Source organism: Ranitomeya variabilis, chromosome 3 (assembly GCF_051348905.1).
Source record: "Ranitomeya variabilis isolate aRanVar5 chromosome 3, aRanVar5.hap1, whole genome shotgun sequence".
NCBI lineage: Eukaryota > Metazoa > Chordata > Amphibia > Anura > Dendrobatidae > Ranitomeya > Ranitomeya variabilis.
In genome coordinates this window covers 25,594,751-25,616,672 of record NC_135234.1, presented here as the reverse complement: position 1 = coordinate 25,616,672, position 21,922 = coordinate 25,594,751, and the positions used below count along the sequence as shown (strand labels likewise).

Sequence of the window (21,922 nt, the reverse complement as noted above, 5' to 3'; positions counted from 1 at the left end):
CTAGGACAACTCATAAAGTCCCATGGCTTCCAGTACCACCTGTATGCGGACGACACTCAGATCCGGAGTGTCTATCAGCCATATCCTCCTCCTTCACCTCTCGTTTCCTAAAACTCAATGTAGACAAAACCGAACTCATCATCATTCCTCCATCTCACGTATCCCCCCCTACCTGACCTATCTATTACAGTAAACGGCATCACGCTGTCTCCCGCACCTGAAATCCGCTGCCTCGTGGCAACTCTCGACTCTGCCCTGTCCTTCGAACCGCACGTCCAAACTCTTGCCACCTCCAACTCAAAAATATTGACAGAATCCGTCCCTTCTTCAGCTCACAATCTACCAAAACTCTTTTGCATGCCCTCATCATCTCCCGCCTCGACCACTGCAACACCCTCCTCTGTGGCCTCTGCACCATCTCTCCTGCACAGCCCCAGCCTGTCCTCAACTCTGCTGCCCGGCTAATCCACCTCTCTTCTCACTACTCCCCTGCTTCTCCCCTCTGCAAATCCCTCCACTGGCTCCCATTCCCCAACACTGATCTACAAAGCCATGCACAACCTGTCCCCTCCCTATATCTCTGAACTAATCTCCCACTATCTTCCCTCACGTAATATTCGATCCTCACAAAACCTCCTACTCTCCTCCACACTTATTCATTCCTCACACATCCGCCTCCAAGATTTCTCCCGAATATCCCCCATCCTCTGGAATTCCATGCCTCAACACGTCCGATTATCCACCACCCTCGGATCCTTCAGACGGAACCTAAAAACCCATCTCTTCAGGAAAGCCTACAGCCTGCAATAACCATTCTGCCGCCTCACCACCACCCGAGCTGCCACTTCACCAACCACCCGAGCTGCCGCCTCACCACCACCCGAGCTGCCACCTCACCACTACCCGAGTTGCCGCCTCACCACCACCAGAACTGTTTTTGGAACACGATTCCAAACTTTAAAAAAAAAAAAAAAACTGCAGAAGTTTTTTAAAATGTAATTCAATCGCTATTCTGTGAAACCTGTAACTTTTCTGTTTTTTCCCACTGACGCAGGATTTGTTTTTTTTTCTGTGGTCAGTGGATGTCTTCAGTGACACCATTTTTTAGGGGTACATACAAAGTTTTAGATCACATTTTGATGCATTTTGTCTGACCGAAAAAAATGGCGATTCCTTTGATTTTCTTTTCGCCGTTTACGGTATGAGTTAAATAATTTGATAATTTCGTGGATCGGACATTTACGGGCACGGCTGTACCTGTTACGCCTATTTTTTGGATGAAACATTCATGGTGTTTTTATTACTATTTTTTGTTAATATCTTGATGTATTTTTCAGGGAATTTGATCCCACGATCACTTATATAAGCTGTGAATTAAAGTTGGTGCCGCCAGTCGGGAGCTGCCCTTTATCGGATGATGGTGACTGTCACATACGCACTAAATTAGGCAAGATTATTCCATTCGAGGGTCTTAGAATGTTGGATGACACCGCAGCCTTCCACAGCTGAGGGTTTGCTACAACAGCTTTCACCCTGGTTATGACAGGTAGATAGAATGACTCCTTTTTTTCGCATAATGGTTAGACGGTGCGGCGGTTTTATGCCGATGTGTAAATTCTTGCATCCCCCTGGTGCAGCCGAAAGTGAAGGTTTGTTTTTCGTCACGCCCTTATTTGTGCTCCTGGTGTAATCAGGTGCAGATCATTATTTCATGATTGTCTAGAACAAAGTCCACGGGTGCGGCACCGGAGCGATCACTGAGCGTGGCAAAGGCCAAAAACACAAAGCTAGCCACCAGAACCTTGGACACCGGGGTCATAGGAGGAACCAGAGCGACCTCCACTCCAAAAGAAGGTGAGGACCAAGTGATGGAGTCATCAATCCACAGCTGGAGACGTTTCTGTCCGCCCTCCAGCACCATTATTCCCTTCTCCAAAACTTTCCAGCCTCCCTACTAGTAATCTCCCATTTTTGAGATGACAAACCCAATGGTTCCATGGCCAAATCCCTAGATCTACTTGCTCTCCAGACAAGATCGTGTCTGGCCAGTATCATGGGAGCTGATCTTTCTCGTACTTTTTTCTTTCGAAGGATAGATTTTTATCCCCTGAAATAAAAAAACAACAACTAAGTTTGCGATTCAACACAACAAGCAGAGATATAGAAAAAAAAATCCTAACATTTTGGAACTTTGTGATTTTTTCTGAAAACTTCAATTAGAAACAGTAGGGAAAGCTTCTGAAAACTATTCTGAATGTTTTTTTCTGCCTTAAAAAAAAAAAAAAAAAAAAAAATCTGTGTAAACATACAACAACTAATCCCAATGAGAATCTCTTACGATACATTCACAATGCGATTTTACAGCATTTTTGGAAATTCACGAAAATATTTAAAAAAAAAACCAAAAACATTTTTTCATCATGGATTTTTGTAGCGGATTCTGCTAAAAAAAAATCCAGATAAACAGCATAAAATTCCCTTTAAAAAAAAAACCCTGTAGCTTTCTATTCATCACTCATGCTGCTGTTAACCCTTTCCAGTTTTCACCTTTTCCCCGACCTCATTGTCAGGTGATAACACTTCACACATCCCAGTGATTCTGAGATAATTTTAATCTTGACATATTGTATTTTATGTCAGTGATACATTTATTTGTGTATAATTATGAATACGTCTCAAATTTCATGAAAATTTTTTTTTTTTAAAAAAAAGCACTTTTTTTATTTTAAATATTTAATAATTTTTAAATAATTATTTTATCCATCAATTTGTATTTTTCTGCCATTAAAAACAGTCGTACCACACAAAACAGTTAAAGAAAAAAATATTTCCTTTACATCTGCATCATTTTTTAAATGTCCTTTTATTTTCTTAAAACATTAAAAAAAAGTTTAAATTTTAGAAGCAAATTTATAAAAAAAATTTTTTCAATTATTATTTTTTTTTTTAGGATCCCTTCACTTTTGGAGTGACTTTGCCTATAAAAAAACCTACAAATAAGAACGTATTTAAATAAATAAATAAATAAATAAATAAATTACCCCCTGAAGGTATTCATAACCAAATTCAGGAAGTTTGTTTCACCTTCAGCAGGAATTAAGGCAAATTGGTATTAAAAGATAGAAAAAAATAAAAAATAAAATACAAGCCCGATAGAAAAGCTCCTGTAAGCGCTGCGCGGGGTCTGCCATCTAGGGGTGGTGGTCGGTCTCCAAGGTAGCGAGCTGTAAACAAAAGTGTTAGGCAAATCCCTGCATGTGTTGTGCGGTCGAAAATACAGCCGCAGGGACTTGAACCTATTTTTCGACACTCTGTTACCACCCGAGCATGCTCAGATAACACCTTATCCTAGAACGTTCACTCATTAGTACAGACTGCCCCTTTAAGGAAATCCTCGTCATCCACGTTACCATTGACCATAGGCCCCTTTTAAAGACAAGTGTAGCAATACTTTTATATGGCCAATCCGATCCTAAGAAATCAACATATAAATGGATATGCAAATGAGGCTGAAGTGCTTTCAGCAAATGAAAGCACTTCCCAAGTTTATGTGGCTGCAGCTCAGCTCCAAAAGGCCCATGCCTCCTGCTTGCCTGTCAGCTGCTTTGCAAAGGAGCTGACAGTCAAGCAGAAGGCAGCAGACTACAGCCAGTGACAGAAGCTTGCTTACAACGAGCTGCTGCGCCGGACAAAATTTAAAATAAAGATTTCTAGTTTTTCAGTCACAAAATCTCTAAAGTAAATAAATAAATAAAAAAAAAAATTAAAAAAAAATTAGATTTAAAGGCAAAGCAATAAAAAATAGACTATAGCACACACTGAAAAAAAAAAAAAACTATTTCAGGGGAGAACTTTTTTTTTTTTTTTTTAAAGTTAGGACTCCTGATGGAAAATGTGCAAAGAAAAAAAAAAACCCTGCAGACAGTAAGGGGTTAAGATCCCTCTGCAAATAACAGCAGTTAGCAGCACGTGGCTGTAGGGGGCGCTCGGGGTCGGGAGGAGCAGTGTCCGCCCAGCAGCCCACCACGTGTGCCGCCATCTCCCGCAACTGGAAGCCCCGCCTCCTCCTCACCTGATCACCTGACCTCCCCTCTAGAGTTCACGTTGGCCGACACCCTCTCCGACGCTTTGCATCATGGTTGTTGTAGTCCATCGCTGTTCGAGCAACCCCTGGTGGAAGCGCCGCCGAGACTACAACTCCCACAAGTCATCAGTGCTATAACCTGTCACCGTCCATCCAGGAGTGCAGAGCTGTGATGGTGGCACCTAGCTCAGGGAGATGAGGGAGCCGGTGAGTGTGAGCGCGGGGGGTCTCCGCCAGAAGGCGCTGTACTCGCCCCCTGCAGACCCCTGATTCCTCCTCCTGCTTCCTGTGACTACCCTGCTGTCTCTGACAACTTCTTCTCCTCCATTCTCCTTCCTAGTATGCTGGAATAGGGGGTCACAGCCCCTGCTGAGAGGTCTGATCACTGGGGTCACATCATAGGAACCCTCCACACTGATGACAACAATGGGGTCCATGCACCCTGTTTGAATGAGGGGGATAACCAAGCACGTGATCCGCCACCAATTATTGATAGAGGGGCTGCAAGGACACTGTGTTCATAATGCAAGTGGGTTCAGCAGCGCGACCCCCAGTGATCGGGTGATCACACAACTCACTGCATACAGATCTATATACAGCCACCACTAGAGGGAGCTCACTACATACAGATCTATATACAATCACCACTAGGGGGAGCTCACTACATACATATTATACAGCCACCACTAGGGGGAGCTCACTACATACAGATCTATACAGCCACCACTAGGGGGAGCTCACTACATACAGATCTATATACAATCACCACTAGGGGGAGCTCACTACATACAGATCTATATACAATCACCACTAGGGGGAGCTCACTACATACAGATCTATGCAGCCACCACTAGGGGGAGCTCACTACATACAGATCTATATACAATCACCACTAGGGGGAGCTCACTACATACAGATCTATATACAATCACCACTAGGGGGAGCTCACTACATACAGATCTATATACAATCACCACTAGGGGGAGCTCACTACATACAGATCTATGCAGCCACCACTAGGGGGAGCTCACTACATACAGATCTATATACAATCACCACTAGGGGGAGCTCACTACATACAGATCTATATACAGCCACCACTAGGGGGAGCTCACTACATACAGATCTATATACAATCACCACTAGGGGGAGCTCACTACATACAGATCTATATACAATCACCACTAGGGGGAGCTCACTACATACAGATCTATGCAGCCACCACTAGGGGGAGCTCACTACATACAGATCTATATACAATCACCACTAGGGGGAGCTCACTACATACAGATCTATATACAATCACCACTAGGGGGAGCTCACTACATACAGATCTATGCAGCCACCACTAGGGGGAGCTCACTGCATACAGATCTATACAGCCACCACTAGGGGGAGCTCACTACATACAAATCTATACAGCCACCACTAGGGGGAGCTCACTACATACAAATCTATACAGCCACCACTAGGGGGAGCTCACTACATACAGATTATACAGTCACCACTAGGGGGAGCTCACTACATACAGATTATACAGTCACCACTAGGGGGAGCTCACTACATACAGATCTATACAGCCACCACTAAACGGAGCTCACTACATACAAATCTATACAGTCACCACTAGGGGGAGCTCCCTACATACAGATCTATACAGCCACCACTAGGGGGAGCTCACTACATACAAATCTATACAGTCACCACTAGGGGAACTCGCTACATACAGATTATACAGTCACCACTAGGGGAACTCACTACATACAGAGTCACCACTAGGGGGAGCTCACTCTCGGACTTTGCTTTGGACTGGGGGGTAATGTTGGACTCGGACAGTTGCTTTTGCTGGGGTTTTGATTTTTGCTATTTATTGTAAGTTTTGTATTTTTATAATAAAAGAGTTCACTACATACAGATCTATACAGCCACCACTAGGGGGAGGGCACTCACTACTTATAAAAATGTGTGCATTGATCTCCCCCTAGTGGCTGAGGATTTGTCACAACTGCATTTGGTTTAGACTATTCTATGTTGTGCTGACTTTGTCTCAATGTATCAGACCAGATAAAACGTATTGACTTACATTTAGACAGTCCAGTCACTTATCACATATTCTAAAGTGTTTTTTGTTAATTGTTTTTCCCCAGAATTAACAGCCCCGAACACACAATGATTACTTGGGCTCGTGTCGGACTCGTGGGCTCCATCTTTTACTGTCTGCACAAGAAAAGAATGGCATTTGCTGAAGTACAGAAGGTCACTGGGCAGCGGGGCACGGATAGTCCGGACTACGAGCTAAAGCTGGTGCAGGTTGTCTTTCGCCATGGAGCTCGGACACCTCTGAAGCAAATCCCACACAATGAGCAGGTATGATGAGAAGCCATGTCTGCCCCTGGAGAAACAGGTCACGAGACCTGCAAAATAAATGTAAGAACGTCCTCTGCTGGCTACCAGTGTAACAGCAGCTGATTATATCTTTATATCGCCATCTGCTGGTCGCAGGTGTAATAGCTGCTGCGTATACCTGTATAGTGCCCTCTGCTGGCTGTAAGTGCAATAGCAGCTCAGTATATCTGTATGTCTCCCTCTGCTGGCTACAAGTGTAATAGCTGCTGAGTATATCTGTGTATTGCCCTCTGCTGGATGCTGGTGTAATGGCAGCTGAGTATATTATTATTATTTATTTATATTCCACCATTAATTCCATGGTGCTGTACATGAGAAAGGGGTTACATACAGGGTTATAAATATCGTTTACAGTGACAGACTGGTACAGAGGGGAGAAGACCCTGTCCTTGCGGACTTACATTCTATGGGATGTATATATATTTGGACAGACACCATTTTTTCTGATTTTGGGTATAGACATTACCACAATGACTTTTAAACAAAACAATTCAGATGCAGTTGAAGTTCAGACTTTCAGCTTCCATTTGATTTTATCCACATTAACCCCTTCATGACCGTGGGATTTTCCGTTTTTCCGTATTCGTTTTTCACTCCCCTCCTTCCCAGAGCCATAACTTTTTTATTTTTCCGTCAATTTGGCCATGTGAGGGCTTATTTTTTGCAGGACGAGTTGTACTTTTGAACGACCTCATTGGTTTTGCCATGTCGTGTACTAGAAAACGGGAAAGAAATTCCAAATGCGGTGAAATTGCAAAAAAAGTGCAGTCTCACACTTGTTTTTTGTTTGGCTTTTTTGTTAGGTTCACTAAATGCTAAAACTGACCTGATATTATGATTCTCCAGGTCAGTACGAGTTCATAGACACCTAACATGGCTAGGTTATTTTTTATCTAAGTGGTGAAAAAAAATTCCAAACTTTGCTAAAAAAAAAATAATTGCGCCATTTTCTGATACCCGTAGCGTCTCCATTTTTCATGATCTGGGGTCGGTTGAGGGCTTATTTTTTGTTCACCAAGCTGGCGTTTTTAATGATACCATTTCGGTGCAGATACGTTCTTTTGATCGCCCGTTATTGCATTTTAACGCAATGTCGCAGCAACCAAAAAAACGTAATTCTGGTGTTTCAAATTTTTTTCTCGCTACGCTGTTTAGCGATCAGGTTAATGCTTTTTTTTTAATTGATAGATTGGGCGATTCTGAACGCGGCGATACCAAATATGTGTAGGTTTGATTTTTTTTTATTATTGATTTATTTTGATTGGGGCGAAAGGGGGGTGATTTAAAACTTTTATATATTTTTTATTTTTTTCACTTTTTTTATTTTGTATTTTTTTTTTTACTTTTGCCATGCTTCAATAGCCTCCATGGGAGGCTAGAAGCAGGCACAGCACGATCGGCTCTGCTACATAGCAGCGATCTGCTGTTCGCTGCTATGTAGCAGAAAATCAGGTGTGCTATGAGCGCCGACCACAGGGTGGCACTCACAGCTACCGGCGATCAGTAACCATAGAGGTCTCAAGGACCTCTATGGTTACTATTCAGAAGCATCGCCGACCCCCGATCATGTGACGGAGGTCGGCGATGCCATAATTTCCGGCCACCTGGCTGGAAGCGCCGGTTAAATGCCGCTGTCTGCGTTTGACAGCGGCATTTAAGTAGTTAATAGCGGCGGGTGAATCGCAATTTCACCTGCCGCTATTGCGCGCACATGTCAGCTGTTCAAAACAGCTGACATGTCCCGGCTTTGATGTGGGCTCACCGCCAGAGTCCACATACAAAAGGGGGATCTGATCCTGTCTGAGGTGAGAAAGGGGTTAAAATTGGATGAAGGGTTTAGGAGTTTCAGCTTTTGTGCCACCCTGTTTTTAAAGGGACCAAAAGTAATTGGACAGATTCAATAATTTTAAATAAAATGTTCATTTCTAGTACTTGGTTGAAAACCCTCTGTTGGCAAGGACGGCCTGAAGTCTTGAGCTCATGGAAATCACCAGACGCTGTGTTTCCTCCTTTTTGATGCTCTGCCAGGCCTTCACTGCGGTGGTTTTCAGTTGCTGTTTGTTTGTGGCCTTTCTGTCTGAAGTTTAGTCTTTAACAAGTGAAATGCTGCTCAATTGGGTTGAGATCCGGTGACTGACTTGGCCATTCAAGAATATTCCACTTCTTTGCTTTAATAAACTCCTGGGTTGCTTTGGCTTTATGTTTTGGGTCATTGTCCATCGATGAAACGACGAGCAATCAGTTTGGCTGCATTTGGCTGGATCTGCGCACACAGTATGGCGGCTCTGAATACCTCAGAATTCATTCCTGTGTCACATCATCCATAAACACTAGTGACCCAGTGCCACTGGCAGCCATGCATGCCCAAGCCATCACACTGCCTCCACCGTGTTTACAGATGATGTGGTATGCTTTGGATCATGAGCTGTACCACGCCTTTGCCATGCTTTTCTCTTTCCATCATTCTGGTAGAGGTTGATCTTGGTTTCATCTGTCCACAGAATGTTCTTCCAGAACTGTGCCGGCTTTTTTAGATGTTTTTAGCCTTTTTATTCTTGATGCTTATGAGTGGCTGCACCGTGCAGTGAACCCTCTGTAGTTACTCTCATGCAGTCTTCTCTTTATGGTAGATTTGGATATTGATGCGCCGACCTCCGGGAGAGTGTTGGTCACTTGGTTGGCTGTTGTGAAGGGGTTTCTCTTCACCATGGAGATTATTCTGCCATCATCCACCACTATTGTCTTCTGTGGGCGCCCAGGTCTTTTTGCATTGATGAGTTCACCAGTGCTTTATTTCTTTCTCAGGATGTACCAAACTGTAGATTTTGCCACTCCTAATATTGTAGCAATTTCTCGGATGGGTTTTTTCTGTTTTCGCAGCTTAAGGATGGCTTGTTTCACCTGCATGGAGAGCTCCTTTACCGCATGTTTACCTCACAGCAAAACCTTCCAAATGCAGCACCACACCTCAAATCAACTCCAGGCCTTTTATCTGCTTAATTGAGAATGACATAACGAAGGGATTGCCCACACCTGTCCATGAAATAGCCTTGGAGTCAATTGTCCAATTACTTTTGGTCCCTTTAAAAACAGGGTGGCACATGTTAAGGAGCTGAAACTCCTAAACCCTTCATCCAATTTTAATGTGGATAACCTCAAATGAAAGCTGAAAGTCTGAACTTCAACTGCATCTGAATTGTTTTGTCTAAAATTCATTGTGGTAATGTCTATAACCAAAATTAGAAAAATGTTGTCTCTGTCCAAATATATATGGACCTAACTGTATATATCGCCCTCTGCTGGCCACAGACGGCTTCATGTCACGTGTGTCCTGAAACACTGAAGATGACCAATGACATGTCTAATGCTCGGCACAATGTGCTTTATTTCACAGGTGGAGTGGTCACCGACTCTCCTGGAGACCCCTGATCACACACAGTTTAATTACAGGGTGACTGATCTGGTGGGGGGGCCCAAACCACCGTCTCCATTTGAGGACGATTACAGATCGCGCACGCTGAAGGTAAACCTGTGAGGTCTACACGACTGTGTCCGATTATCATCACACCGATGGATCTTGTGAGGTGTTCCCGGTATACAGTGGGTCCTGTGGGGGGTTCCCAGTATACTGCAGGTCCTGTGGGGGGTTCCCAGTATACAGCGGGTCTTGGGGGGGGTTCCCAGTATACAGCGGGTCTTGTGGGGGGTTCCCAGTATACAGCAGGTCTTGTGGGGTGTTCCCGGTATACGGTGGGTCCTGTGGGGGGTTCCCGGTATACGGTGGGTCCTGTGGGGGGTTCCCAGTATACTGCAGGTCCTGTGGGGGGTTCCCGGTATACAGCGGGTCTTGTAGGGGGTTCCCAGTATACAGCGGGTCTTGTGGGGTGTTCCCGGTATACGGTGGGTCCTGTGGGGTGTTCCCGGTATACGGTGGGTCCTGTGGGGGGTTCCCAGTATACAGCGGGTCTTGTAGGGGGTTCCCAGTATACAGCGGGTCTTGTGGGGGGTTCCCGGTATACAGCGGGTCTTATGGGGTTTTCACAGTATACGGCAGGTCTTGTGGGGGGTTCCCGATATACAGCGGGTCTTATGGGGTTTTCACGGTATACGGCGGGTCTTGTGGGGGGTTCCCAGTATACAGCGGGTCTTGTGGGGGGTTCCCGGTATACAGCAGGTCTTGTGGGGGGTTCCCAGTATACAGCGGGTCTTGTGGGGGGTTCCCAGTATACAGCGGGTCTTGTGGGGGGTTCCCAGTATACAGCGGGTCTTTTGAGGGGTTCCCAGTATACAGCGGGTCTTGTGGGGGGTTCCCAGTATACAGCGGGTCTTATGGGGTTTTCACGGTATACGGCAGGTCTTGTGGGGGGTTCCCAGTATACAGCGGGTCTTGTGGGGGGTTCCCAGTATACGGCGGGTCTTGTGGTTCATATCTACCTTATCTAAGTATTACACTGACGCAGGGTCGATGGCGGACACAACACGCAGCGCTGATATTATCCGGTCGCTCCCCTTATATTTGGGCCCCTGTAGTCGCACAGAACCTCTAGTGATGAATGTGACCTTGTGCGCGGCCCCTTGTACAGAATCCGCTGGGGCCGGACACAGGAGCAGAGACGGCTTTGTACAGCACAATACAGGGGAATGGAACCAGTTGGCCCTTTTACGACTTTCTTGCCGCGGTTCCCCAGTAGTCACAATGTGCCGCCATTCACCCTCATCACCCCGCCATCTTGTGCTGTGGCCCCTGTCTGACCCTCCCCATGGTCCTGACGGCTCCTTCTCCCGCAGGGCGGCACCTTCCCCGGACAGCTCACCACTATCGGGATGCAGCAGATGTTCTCCCTCGGTGCCAGAATTCGGAAGGACTACGTGGAGGAGCGAGGATTTCTCTCACCGGTATTTAAGGCATCGGAGGTCTAGTAAGTTTCCAGAAAATGGCTATTTCTTATAGTGAAGGAAAACCGATGATCCGTGATCCCTCCGCTGAGCTCTGGTGTTTGCGGGAGAGTGATGCCTGTGACCTCCAGAGTCCGGAATAGCCCCCGTAACACCAGGACCCACCACTGCTGGGGTACTCGCCGTCTCTTCCTTCTTTGCTTACTCCCATTTTCCCCCGGCTCGTCCGCTCTCCTGATCTTTATCATGTGCTGAATATAACAAACTTTTCTTCAATCAGTAATACAAGTGACTATAAAACTTGGTAATACATCTTATCAGAGAAATTTGCTTTGTGCTCCACTTATGAGACACTTCTCCTCCTCCTCCATACTCAAGAAATCATCATTCACTCTGAAATTTAGGTAAAATTTGGGTCAAAATTAAACTCGCTGCCATAACACTGAGGGGTCAGATTACAGTTGCCTATTGAAGTCTGTGGAGAAGCTGAGTTGGAGAGAGACAGATGTCATTGTTCTGTATTCACAGTTACACTGCTTAGTACTGCTGTATAATGTCCACTATGCTGCTGATGCTTTCTAATAAGTATTTCACCCAGAGCTGGATTCACTGTTACATTTCTCAGTACTGCTGTGTAATGCCTTTGATGTTACTGCTGCTTTCTAATAAGTGTTTAATTTTACCCAGATTCACAGCTACATTTCTCAATACTGCTGTATTCACAGTTACATTTCTTAGCATTGGTTTGTCCTGCAATGTCCTCCCTGCTGGTGCTTTCTAATAAGTGTTTTAATTATCCAAAACTGGATTCACTGTTACATTTCTCAGTATTGTTGTGTAATGTCTTTGATGCCACTGCTACTTTCTAATAAGTGTTTTATTTTACCCAGAGCTGGATTCACAGCTACATTTCTCTGTACTGCTGTGCAATGTTCTGTATGCTGCTGCTTTATAATAAGTGCTTTATTTCTTCAAATCTGGATTCAGTTTAATTTTTTATTGCTGCTGTGTAATATCCTCCATTCTGACATGTTCTAATAAGTGTTTTAATGTATCCAGAGTTGCATTCACAGGTACACTTCTCGGTACTGCTGTGCAATGTTCTCCATGTGTCTGCTTTCTAATAAGTGTTTTATTTTACCCAGAGCTGTATTCACAGTTAAATTTCTCAGTACTTTTGTGCAATGACCTTCATGCTGCTGATGCTTTAAGTGTTTTTTACCCACAGTTGCATTCACATCTACACTGCTCAGTACTACTGAGCAATGTCTTGCATGCTACTGCTGCCTTCCAATAAGTGTTTTTATTTTATCCAAAGCTGGATTCACACCTACACTGTTCAATATTACTGTTTAATGTTTTACATGCTGCTGCTTTCTAGTAAGTGTTTTATCCCACCCCAGTGCTGGATTCATACCTACACTGCTCAGTATTGCAGTATAATATCCTCCATGCTGCTTCTGAACATAGACTGGAGAACAGGAATTCTTCATATCGGTGTATGGGAGACATCATGGCAGCTAGTCTTCACCCAGCAGCTTAGAGATAGATATTGCAGAGGGGAGGAAAACTGGGGAACATGTAGGATGCGCGTCATATACTGGGTAGAAATAGTGTTATTCCTCGTGTTCTTAACTATTCTCTTATGTTTCAGCGTCCGCTCGACTAACATAGTCCGTAATCTGGAGTCGGCGCGGTGTTTGTTGGCCGGACTCTTCCAGCAGCGACAAGAAGGTGAGGACTCCATATCTGATAGACGTCGTACTATGAGTGGTCCGCAGCGTTGGTATTATATTGGGGGGCACTCTTTGTATATCATGTCTGATCTCTTGTGACTTTGCTTATAGGACCCGTTACTATAGTCACATCTGACGCCAGCACTGAAATCCTGTACCCCAATTATCACGGCTGCACGGCGCTAAAACAACTGACCAGGTGACCCGTCCTGTATTAGTTGGGGAGGAAGTATCGGGGTAGGGGGTAGATATAGGCGCAGCCATATTGGACCTTACTTCTATGTTGGAGCCATGATTGCTTGGCTGTAGAAGAACACATATTTGCCATGCAGGACTCCAGGAAAGGTGGCTGACAACCTCTCTTGTGCTCATTTTGGTTGTCGGTTTTCCCAAATTGCATGTCTGTTTAGTTATATGCAAACAGTGCCACTCTGTGGCTGTAACTGGTATTGCAAGTCTGTGGATTTGAGCTGCAATGCTAGATCCAGCCACAGAGTGGCACTGTTTTTGGGGAAAAAAGAAAAAAGGCATTGGTAATTGTGGACAAGCCCTTGAAGCGGCCGCCAGTGCCCATATTGTATGCGGGTCTGCCTCTGTGTAGATCTGATGTGCGTATCCATTGTTCTTTCTCTCAGTGGCCGCTTTTCTGTTGCCTCCTCTCAGCCGGGAATGAAGGACGATCTGGAGAAACTTCAGCAGGACCTTCATATTGACAGCACCATGAAAGTGGACTTCTTCTTACTGCAGGACAATCTGCTTGCTGAACAGGTCAGGATTTATCATTCCCCACCGTTTCTAGATCTCTGCTTGCTGGCTGTGAATGTTCTTCTTTACAACCAGAAACTAATAAACTGTTCTGATCACAGTGATAGGATTCGTTAAATGAATGAACTCTCCAGCCAAAAATTGTGCCACAAGCTATGTTGGGTACATGGGGAGTGCGGGTGAAGCACAGGGGTCTCCATGCCTTGTCCACATCTCGCGTAATAGTCCTGCTCCTGTCACTATGCTGTCATCCTTTACGGATTAAGGTCTCCGATTGTTTCATAGTTTTAAGGGTGAAAGAAGACACAAGTCCTTCTGGTTCAGTCTGTACAATCTACCATGTTGATCCATTCACTGACAGCAAGCAGATATTTGGAAGGTAGCCAGGTACGGAACTTTCCGGCATGCAATTATTACTGTTCTTTCCATACTGAGGTCTAATGTGCCGTGCATCCTCAGCGTGTGCTCGCTTCTCTCCATACCGGGATCCTAATGTGCCGTGCATCCTCAGCGTGTGCTCACTTCTCTCCATACCAGGGTCTAATGTGCTGTGCATCCTCTGAATGTGCTCGCTTCTCTCCATACCGGGATCTAATGTGCCGTGCATCTTCAGCGTGTGCTCACTTCTCTCCATACCGGGGTCTAATGCGCCGTGCATCCCCTGAATGTGCTCGCTTCTGTGCATACTAGGGTCTAATGTGCCGTGCATCCTCAGCGTGTGCTCACTTCTCTCCATACTGGGGTCTGATGCTCCATACTGGGGGTCTGATGCGCCGTGCCGTCACCGCTCCATACAGGGGTCCGACGCTCCCTGCAGTCACTTCTCAATACTAGGGTCTAATGCGCCCTGCAGTTACCACTCCATACTGGGGTCCGACGAGCCCTGCAGTTACTGCTCCATACTGGGGTCTGATGCGCCGTGTAGTCACCGCCAGGGTGGATAAAAATCAATGTTTTTTTTAAAAAATCAAAAAAATCGGATTTTTTTGATTTAAATCGGATTTTTTTGATTTAAATCGGATTTTTTTCAATAAACTGCTTTTTGAGGAAAATATTTTACCATCCAAAGGTTCTTCCATCATGAGATAAAGCTGAGTTGTTTAACTCAGTAGAATAAAGGCTGTATATGTGTAACATTCACAATGCCATGCTCTTCCAGAGGTTTCTGTAGGATGCTGACTATCCAACAAGTTTGGGCATGTCAACTGAATGGAAAAAGAAACTAAACCAAAAGTGAAACCAAGCTAGAAGTGTGGAATTAAAGGGGCAGTATGAACAAAATGTGGAGGCTATTAATAGTTTATACAATTAAGACATGCTGCTTTTAAACACCTACCTATTGCCATATAGTAAAACAAAAAAGATTTTTACTTACTTTGGGGTCCCCCCCTCACCCTGGCGTTAGATCGTTGCCCCTAGTTTCGTCCGTGTAACTATGGGCGCACATGCGCACTGCTCTCACTTCTCATTTTAATCGTGATTTATATTAAAAAAAACCTTTTGATTTAAATCAGTGATTTAAATCATGATTAAAATCATGATTTAAATCGATCCGATTTAAATAGAAAAAAATATTTTGATTTAAATCGTGATTTAAATCATGATTTAAATCGACGTGATTTAAATCAATCCACCCTGGTCACCGCTCCATACTGGGGTCTGATGCGCAGTGTAGTCACCGCTCCATACTGGGGTCCGATGCGCCTTGCAGTCACCGCTCCATACTGGGGTCCTACGAGCCGTGCAGTTACCGCTCCATACTGGGGTCCGACGGGCCGTGCAGTTACCGCTCCATACTGGGGTCCGATCCGCTGGGCAGTTACCGCTCCATACTGGGGTTCCGATGCGCCGTGCAGTTACTGCTCCATACTGGGGTCCGATGCGCCGTGCAGTTACCGCTCCATACTGGGGTGCGATGCGCCATGCAGTTACCGCTCCATACTGGGGTCCGACGCTCTGTGCAGTCACTGCTCCATACTGGGGTCCGACGAGCCGTGCAGTTACCGCTCCATACTGTGGTCTTACGAGCCATGCAGTTACCGCTCCATACTGGGGTCCTACGAGCCGTGCAGTTACCGCTCCATACTGGGGTCCTACGAGCCGTGCAGTCACCGCTCCATACTGGGGTCCTACGAGCCGTGCAGTCACTGCTCCATACTGGGGTCCTACGAGCCGTGCAGTCACTGCTCCATACTGTGGTCTTACGAGCCGTGCAGTTACCGCTCCATACTGGGGTCCTACGAGCCGTGCAGTTACCGCTCCATACTGGGGTCCTACGAGCCGTGCAGTCACCGCTCCATACTGGGGTCCGATGCGCCGTGCAGTCACTGCTCTATTAGTTATCTCCGTACTGCTGCCGTCCTGCAGAATACCATTTGCTTGCATTGTTTTATCCACTTAGTAAACAACAAGAGCTGAACTGTTGGAATTTGGTGGTTTTTTTTGTTTTCTTTCTTCCTGGTGTAAGAGCGCCTCCTCAGTCACTGTGATGTGTTACCTCCTACAGGCGCACGGGTTCCCATTCTCCGTACAGTACGAGCGTCACCTGCGGCTGTTGGAGCGGAGAGCCATCGATATCTTGTCCTATATCATGGGCCCCAATAACCGGTACGTGTAAAGTAAGAGCTAATTTGCATATCTTTTATCCCAGGAAGCATTGGGTCTCTCTCCTCTTGCTGACAGTCTCCATAAGGGGACACCGTGCTCCCCCTAATGAGGAAGCAATGACAGGTTGTCTCAATGTCCGCTCTCTGCTCCGCAGGGAAGCTGTGAGGCTCAGCGTGGGGCCCTTCCTCTACGCCCTGCAGAGTAACATGCTGGAGACGACGAGGCGCTCCGCTGACGGCCCCCCGACCAGGTAGGTAGATGCTGGTGGGAGGACACAGGTGGGCCTGGATGGCACACATTGACGCATGGCTTCTCTCTTTTTCCAGGAAGCTCTTCCTCTTTTCTACACACGACGTGACTCTCATCCCTCTTCTCATGGCCTTCGGTATCTTTGACCAGAAGTGGCCGCCGTACGCTGCTGACATAACGCTAGAACTTTACCAGCATCGGCCTTCCAAGGAGTGGTTCACCCGTCTCCGCTACAACGGGAAGGTGAGACGTCACGGAAGCTGAAAAATCAAGTCTGTGCAGCCTGAGAGGCAGTGCCCTGTATAGCAGATAAGACCTCCTATCAGCACATTAATCACTTCTGCTCTAATACGACGCATGCGCGGTGCATATGGTTTCCTGTCTGTGTCCCCATCCTGGTTATTCGCCACATGCCATTACATAAATTACTTATTTAAAAGGGGAGCGATGCATGCTGGGATGTGCAGTTTGTAGTTTGCCCAGGTGGCTGTTATTTGGGAAGGGGGAGAGTGAGGCATGCTGGGATGTGCAGTTTGTAGTTTGCCCTGGTGCCCGTGACTTATTTGGGAAGGGGGAGAGCGAGGCATGGTGGGATGTGTTGTTTGGTGAAACATCAGCTCCATGGCGCTGAATACTTGAGGTTTAATTTGATTACATGGAATTCGTTGGGAGCGTGGCCATCCCCTTTAAGACTGAGTGGTGATTCCCTCCTACCACCCGCGTGTTTTGTAGCTGCAGTAATAGCGCAGAGCGCGCGGCCTCCGGATCTTTGTTCTGTGGCTCTTCCGCTCTCCTGTCTGCACCGATCCCCTGCTCTGCCTGGAGATCTAATGAATTCGGCTCGTTTCGTTCCGATCCATACCGCCTGCGGGGCTCGGCTTGTTCTACCGCAGTACTGTGCATATTGTCCTCCCCGCTGCCTCTACCCTGCGTTTAGATGTTAGCCCTCCATCACCGGTCCGGTACTGTTACCCAAAGTGTAATAATTCATCTCTACCGGTCCCGAAATCTCAGACCAGTGTGTATGTCAGCTAGCTGCAGCAGGAGCCTCTCCCCACCGTCCTATCTGCAATAGAAGCCTATAAGTAAGAAAGACGTCCTTATAGGAAAGGAAAGCATATAGGAACGAAAAACTGTCAGGAAGGGGTTAATGTGCTGTGAATGAGTTTATCTACTCCTATCCAGTTTGATTTAGCCCCCCCAACAAAAGAGAACTGCCCCTTTAAATGAGAAACTGCTTTTTTATAACTTTTTTTTTTTAGCAAGTTAAATCAGAAAATTAAAGGGACTTTAAGTTGAAACCATTGTTCTCTGTTATCAGCCACGATTTGCCATTTCTGGCCAGTGCTTTGCCCCCCTAGAAGCCTGTTTACAGCAATATGTGTGAGCTGTAAGATGTAATGGCCTCGGGAATGATTTATCTACCGGGGACGCCGCATGGTGCCAAGTCCTGATTGGTGAGAACGATTCTGCTCATGGCCGCCATTTCACCTTTAATGTAAATCCCTTTAAGCTCTTTGCTCCCATCGAGATCGATCGCTCACAGAGCAAAGGCCTCCGTGAAGAATGTTCCTGAGCGAAACCTCGGTGTTCTCTCACCAACACATGTAAGACATATATGTGACTGTGAGACCGCATCGGGGGTGTACAGTATATGGAGAAAGTATGTGCCCCCCACAATATACATGAGCCCCCATCCTTCACCTATAGACATTAATGTGGAGTCACTGCTCCTCCGCAGATATAATCTCCCGCTATTCTGGATTTCTACAACATTTTGGAGGCGTCTGTGGGAGTTTTTGCTCCTTCACCCAGAAGATCACTTGTAAGGTCAGACGCTGATGTTGGGGGGAGGTCGGGCCCACCATCTCCGGTCCAGTTGTTGGAGGGGCTGAGGTCCGGGCTCTGTGCGGCCGCTCATGGTCTGTTTGGAGCTTGTGCACTGGGCACAGTCATGGGGAACAGGAAACGATCTTACCCCAAACTGTTCCCACAGAGCTGAAGATACAATTTTCCATAATGTCTTAAGACACTAGAACTAAGAGGCCGCGGCCGCCTTCTGATAACAGCCCATAGTATTATCCTCCTCCACCATCTGTACAGGAGCACAATGCCGTCAGGGGGTAACGTCCTCCTGGTGTCACCAAACCCAAGACTCCTCCATCAGAGAAGTGTGATCTGCACAGGATGTAACAAGGTGACACGGGGTGGTAGTGATGGGTGAGTCCACTAGGTGCATTACACCACTCCATCCGATGCTTGGTATTGTGCTTGGTGATGTACGGCTGCATGAAGGTCCCGGCGGGGGCGCGGTGTTTATGCTGATGTTATACCAGAGGAGGTCTGGACTCTCAGTTATGGGGTCAGCAATGCGGTGGTGACTTTTCTGCCCTCTGCTCCTCAGCGGTGACCCTGTACCGTTACAGAGCGGGGGCCAGGTTACTGTGGCTCCTTCTGTTTCTCAATAATATCACTCACAGGGGATAGAGGAAGAGATGTGATGGACGGACTTGTTACCCCGGTGCCTCCTTTATAGGACCGCGCTGGTATCAGAGAGCTCGGCACCACCGGCCGTTCTGACACATAGTAGTAAGGGCAGATGGCATGGCGGGGGGGGGGGTGGTGGTGGTGATACACCCGGGGGGGGTGGGTTGGAGAATACACATACACAGTATATACATATACATAATATATAATATATATATATATATATTATACATACATACACCGGGAGGATGGGGGTGGAGGTTCTAAGTTGGGTGGGGTGAGAGGCCGGTGTCATACCCCACTCCCATTATACATGAGATATTCATTACTTCTGTGCACTGGAGCCTCTTCGTGCCCCTCTTGACCACATTGTGTGAGCCCACCAGCTGACGGTGACCTTATACAGGGGGGTCTCTCCAGGGCACCACCTTATCTGGATATAATCTCTTCTCCTTGTTTTCCAGGAACACGTGGTGGCGGGGTGCAGCTCCGGCCTGTGTCCCCTCGATCAGTTCCTGGACGCTCTCGCCGAGTTCACGCTCAGTCCTGAAGCCTACAAGACGCTGTGCCACTCTACAGAGGAGGAACCCGACACCAAGGAATCACTCCCGGTGTGAAACCAGAGCGGCTGAACGTCAGACGTGTCACTGCCCACATGGACGGAAAGTTCTGTCTTTTTCCCAGAACTTTCTGTCCCCTATAGACCGATATTAGGGCTCCGTTCGTCTGCTGGTTCAGTGTCTTCATGGTGCTCGTCCTGGCGACTGGCATCTTGGAATCGTCCTTTTCACACCAGGTACTGGAGGAATCCGTGTCCCCTGTGTGTGTCTGACAGCGAGCTTGCTGACTGTTTCCATTTAATGCCAAGCAGAATTGTGAATGCAGCTCTGCCTCCGTCCAGGGATAAATGAAGCTCACCAGTATCCTGGTTTTTCCTATACTTACATTATGGTTTACATTGAGGCTGCTCGCGCAGCTGTAGTTTATTCCAATGGATCAGTGAGAAAAATAACCAGGTCCCAGAATAAAGAGGAATTTGTGCTGCTTACAAAGCTGAAACAATGTAACAAAAGCCCATGTGTGAGCAATGTCAGCCTAGTACAGGTTTTCAGGCTCTGGATGTAAAAAAAAAAAAATATATATATCTTTCCATTCACTGATGGCAAGAAGAAAAATCTTACGTTTGTGAGAAGCGAAGACTGAAATTAAGTTATTTGGCTTTTTAGGTGACGCTGATTATTTGCAGAAAAGACCTCCAGCAGTATCCAACCCTCTGCAGTATCTAAGGACGGTTTGGATACATGTTTTTATATAAATGTATCTAATTTTTTGTAAAATAATCTGCACCGATGCAGAAATGAGCATCTCAGAATTGCTCCAGAGCACCCCTCTAATTTTAGTATTTTGGGGGCTGGATACGGGAGTCTTAGTTCAATAGATCCGTCATGTTGTCAGGGGCTGATTACATTTATTCAGATAGAAAAATCCCAAATATCAAAGCAATCTGTTCTCGTGCAAGAAAATGCCTGTGGTGCGATCAGTACGATTTCCCATTCTGTGCCCGTCCCTTTAACAATCAGAATCCGGACAGTAAAGAACATAAGATACGAGGTCTAATCGGGGCCACAGGTGGCGGCTTGTGATGAACAAGGGTGACAAGGCACCGTCAAACCCAACCATCGCTGATCCTAAGCTGCTCAGATCCTCAGGGACACATTCTTTATCTTCTGTAACCTTTATTTTTTTAATTATAAAAAAAAAAGTCATTTTCAGGACATAAAATAAAAAATTGTTCTTCGTAGTTGTGTGATGTTTTCTACCACTTGTAAAAAGAATATCAGCTCTCTCTGACAGATAGCATAAAAGTGTACAACCAGCCGAGGGTAAAGTGCAGCGCTCAGAGATTCTTACCTCCCACTATATTTTGCGGACCTGAATCGTCAACATAATGAACATCACAAAAAGGGACCTGGAGCCGGCCCTGGATCCCGGGCGAATGAGTCTCAGTGGGTCCCTTTAACGCATACCACGATTCATGGAGCACAGATACGGCAGAGACATATAGGTATAGTACAATGCCAGATTTCACTTCTTACATTACATGAGTGATATCTATTGTACATTCTACAATATCATACATATAGTATGATGCACAGCCCATAGTCCTCCATATAGTATAATGCACAGCCAATAGTTATATATAGTATAATGCACTCCCCATATAGAGCAGTGTTCCCCAACTCCGGTCATCAAGAGCCACCAACAGGTCATGTTTTCAGGATTTCCTTACTATTGCACAGGTGATGGAATTATTGCCTGTCCAGGTAATGAAATTATTACCTGTGCAATACTAAGGAAATACTGAAAACATGACCTGTTGGTGGCTCTTGAGGACCAGAGTTGGGGGAACACTGATATATAGTATAATGCACATCCCATAGTCTTCCATGTAGTATAATGCACAGCCCATAGTCCTACATATAGTATAATGTACAGCCAATAGTCCTTCATATATGGTATAATGCACAGCCCATAGTTCTTCATATATAGTATAATGCACAGTCCATAGTCCTGCATATATGGTATAATGCACAGCCCATAGTTCTTCATATATAGTATAATGCACAGTCCATAGTCCTGCATATATGGTATAATGCACAGCCCATAGTCCTCCATATACTACACTGCTCAA

At 46.0% G+C, this 21,922-nt stretch overlaps 1 protein-coding gene across 2 annotated transcripts; it reads left to right on the top strand.

The window, feature by feature from the left end:
- Positions 1-1,727: 1,727 nt before the first annotated feature.
- On the top strand, positions 1,728-21,031 carry ACP6 (acid phosphatase 6, lysophosphatidic). Of its 2 annotated transcripts, none has more exons than XM_077293810.1 (11): positions 1,728-1,854; positions 6,232-6,451; positions 9,885-10,013; positions 11,279-11,409; positions 13,041-13,120; positions 13,234-13,321; positions 13,758-13,890; positions 16,394-16,494; positions 16,649-16,744; positions 16,821-16,986; positions 19,695-21,031. In XM_077293810.1, exons 2-11 carry the CDS (start codon positions 6,254-6,256, stop codon positions 19,845-19,847), a joined length of 1,275 nt encoding a protein of 424 aa, XP_077149925.1. In that variant the 5' UTR covers positions 1,728-1,854; positions 6,232-6,253; the 3' UTR covers positions 19,848-21,031. The 2 variants fall into 2 exon arrangements, with proteins under 2 accessions (XP_077149925.1, XP_077149924.1); XM_077293809.1 differs by lacking the exon at positions 1,728-1,854 and adding an exon at positions 4,154-4,291.
- Positions 21,032-21,922: the final 891 nt, after the last annotated feature.

What these genes read in the sequence shown, in the direction of transcription:
- ACP6 (XM_077293810.1), top strand. Translation starts at nt 6,254, where the DNA reads ATGATTACTTGGGCTCGTGTCGGACTCGTGGGCTCCATCTTTTACTGT. An exon ending in AAATCCCACACAATGAGCAG is followed by an intron (nt 6,452 to 9,884) that starts GTATGATGAGAA and finishes TTTATTTCACAG; the next exon opens with GTGGAGTGGTCACCGACTCT. An exon ending in ACAGATCGCGCACGCTGAAG is followed by an intron (nt 10,014 to 11,278) that starts GTAAACCTGTGA and finishes CTTCTCCCGCAG; the next exon opens with GGCGGCACCTTCCCCGGACA.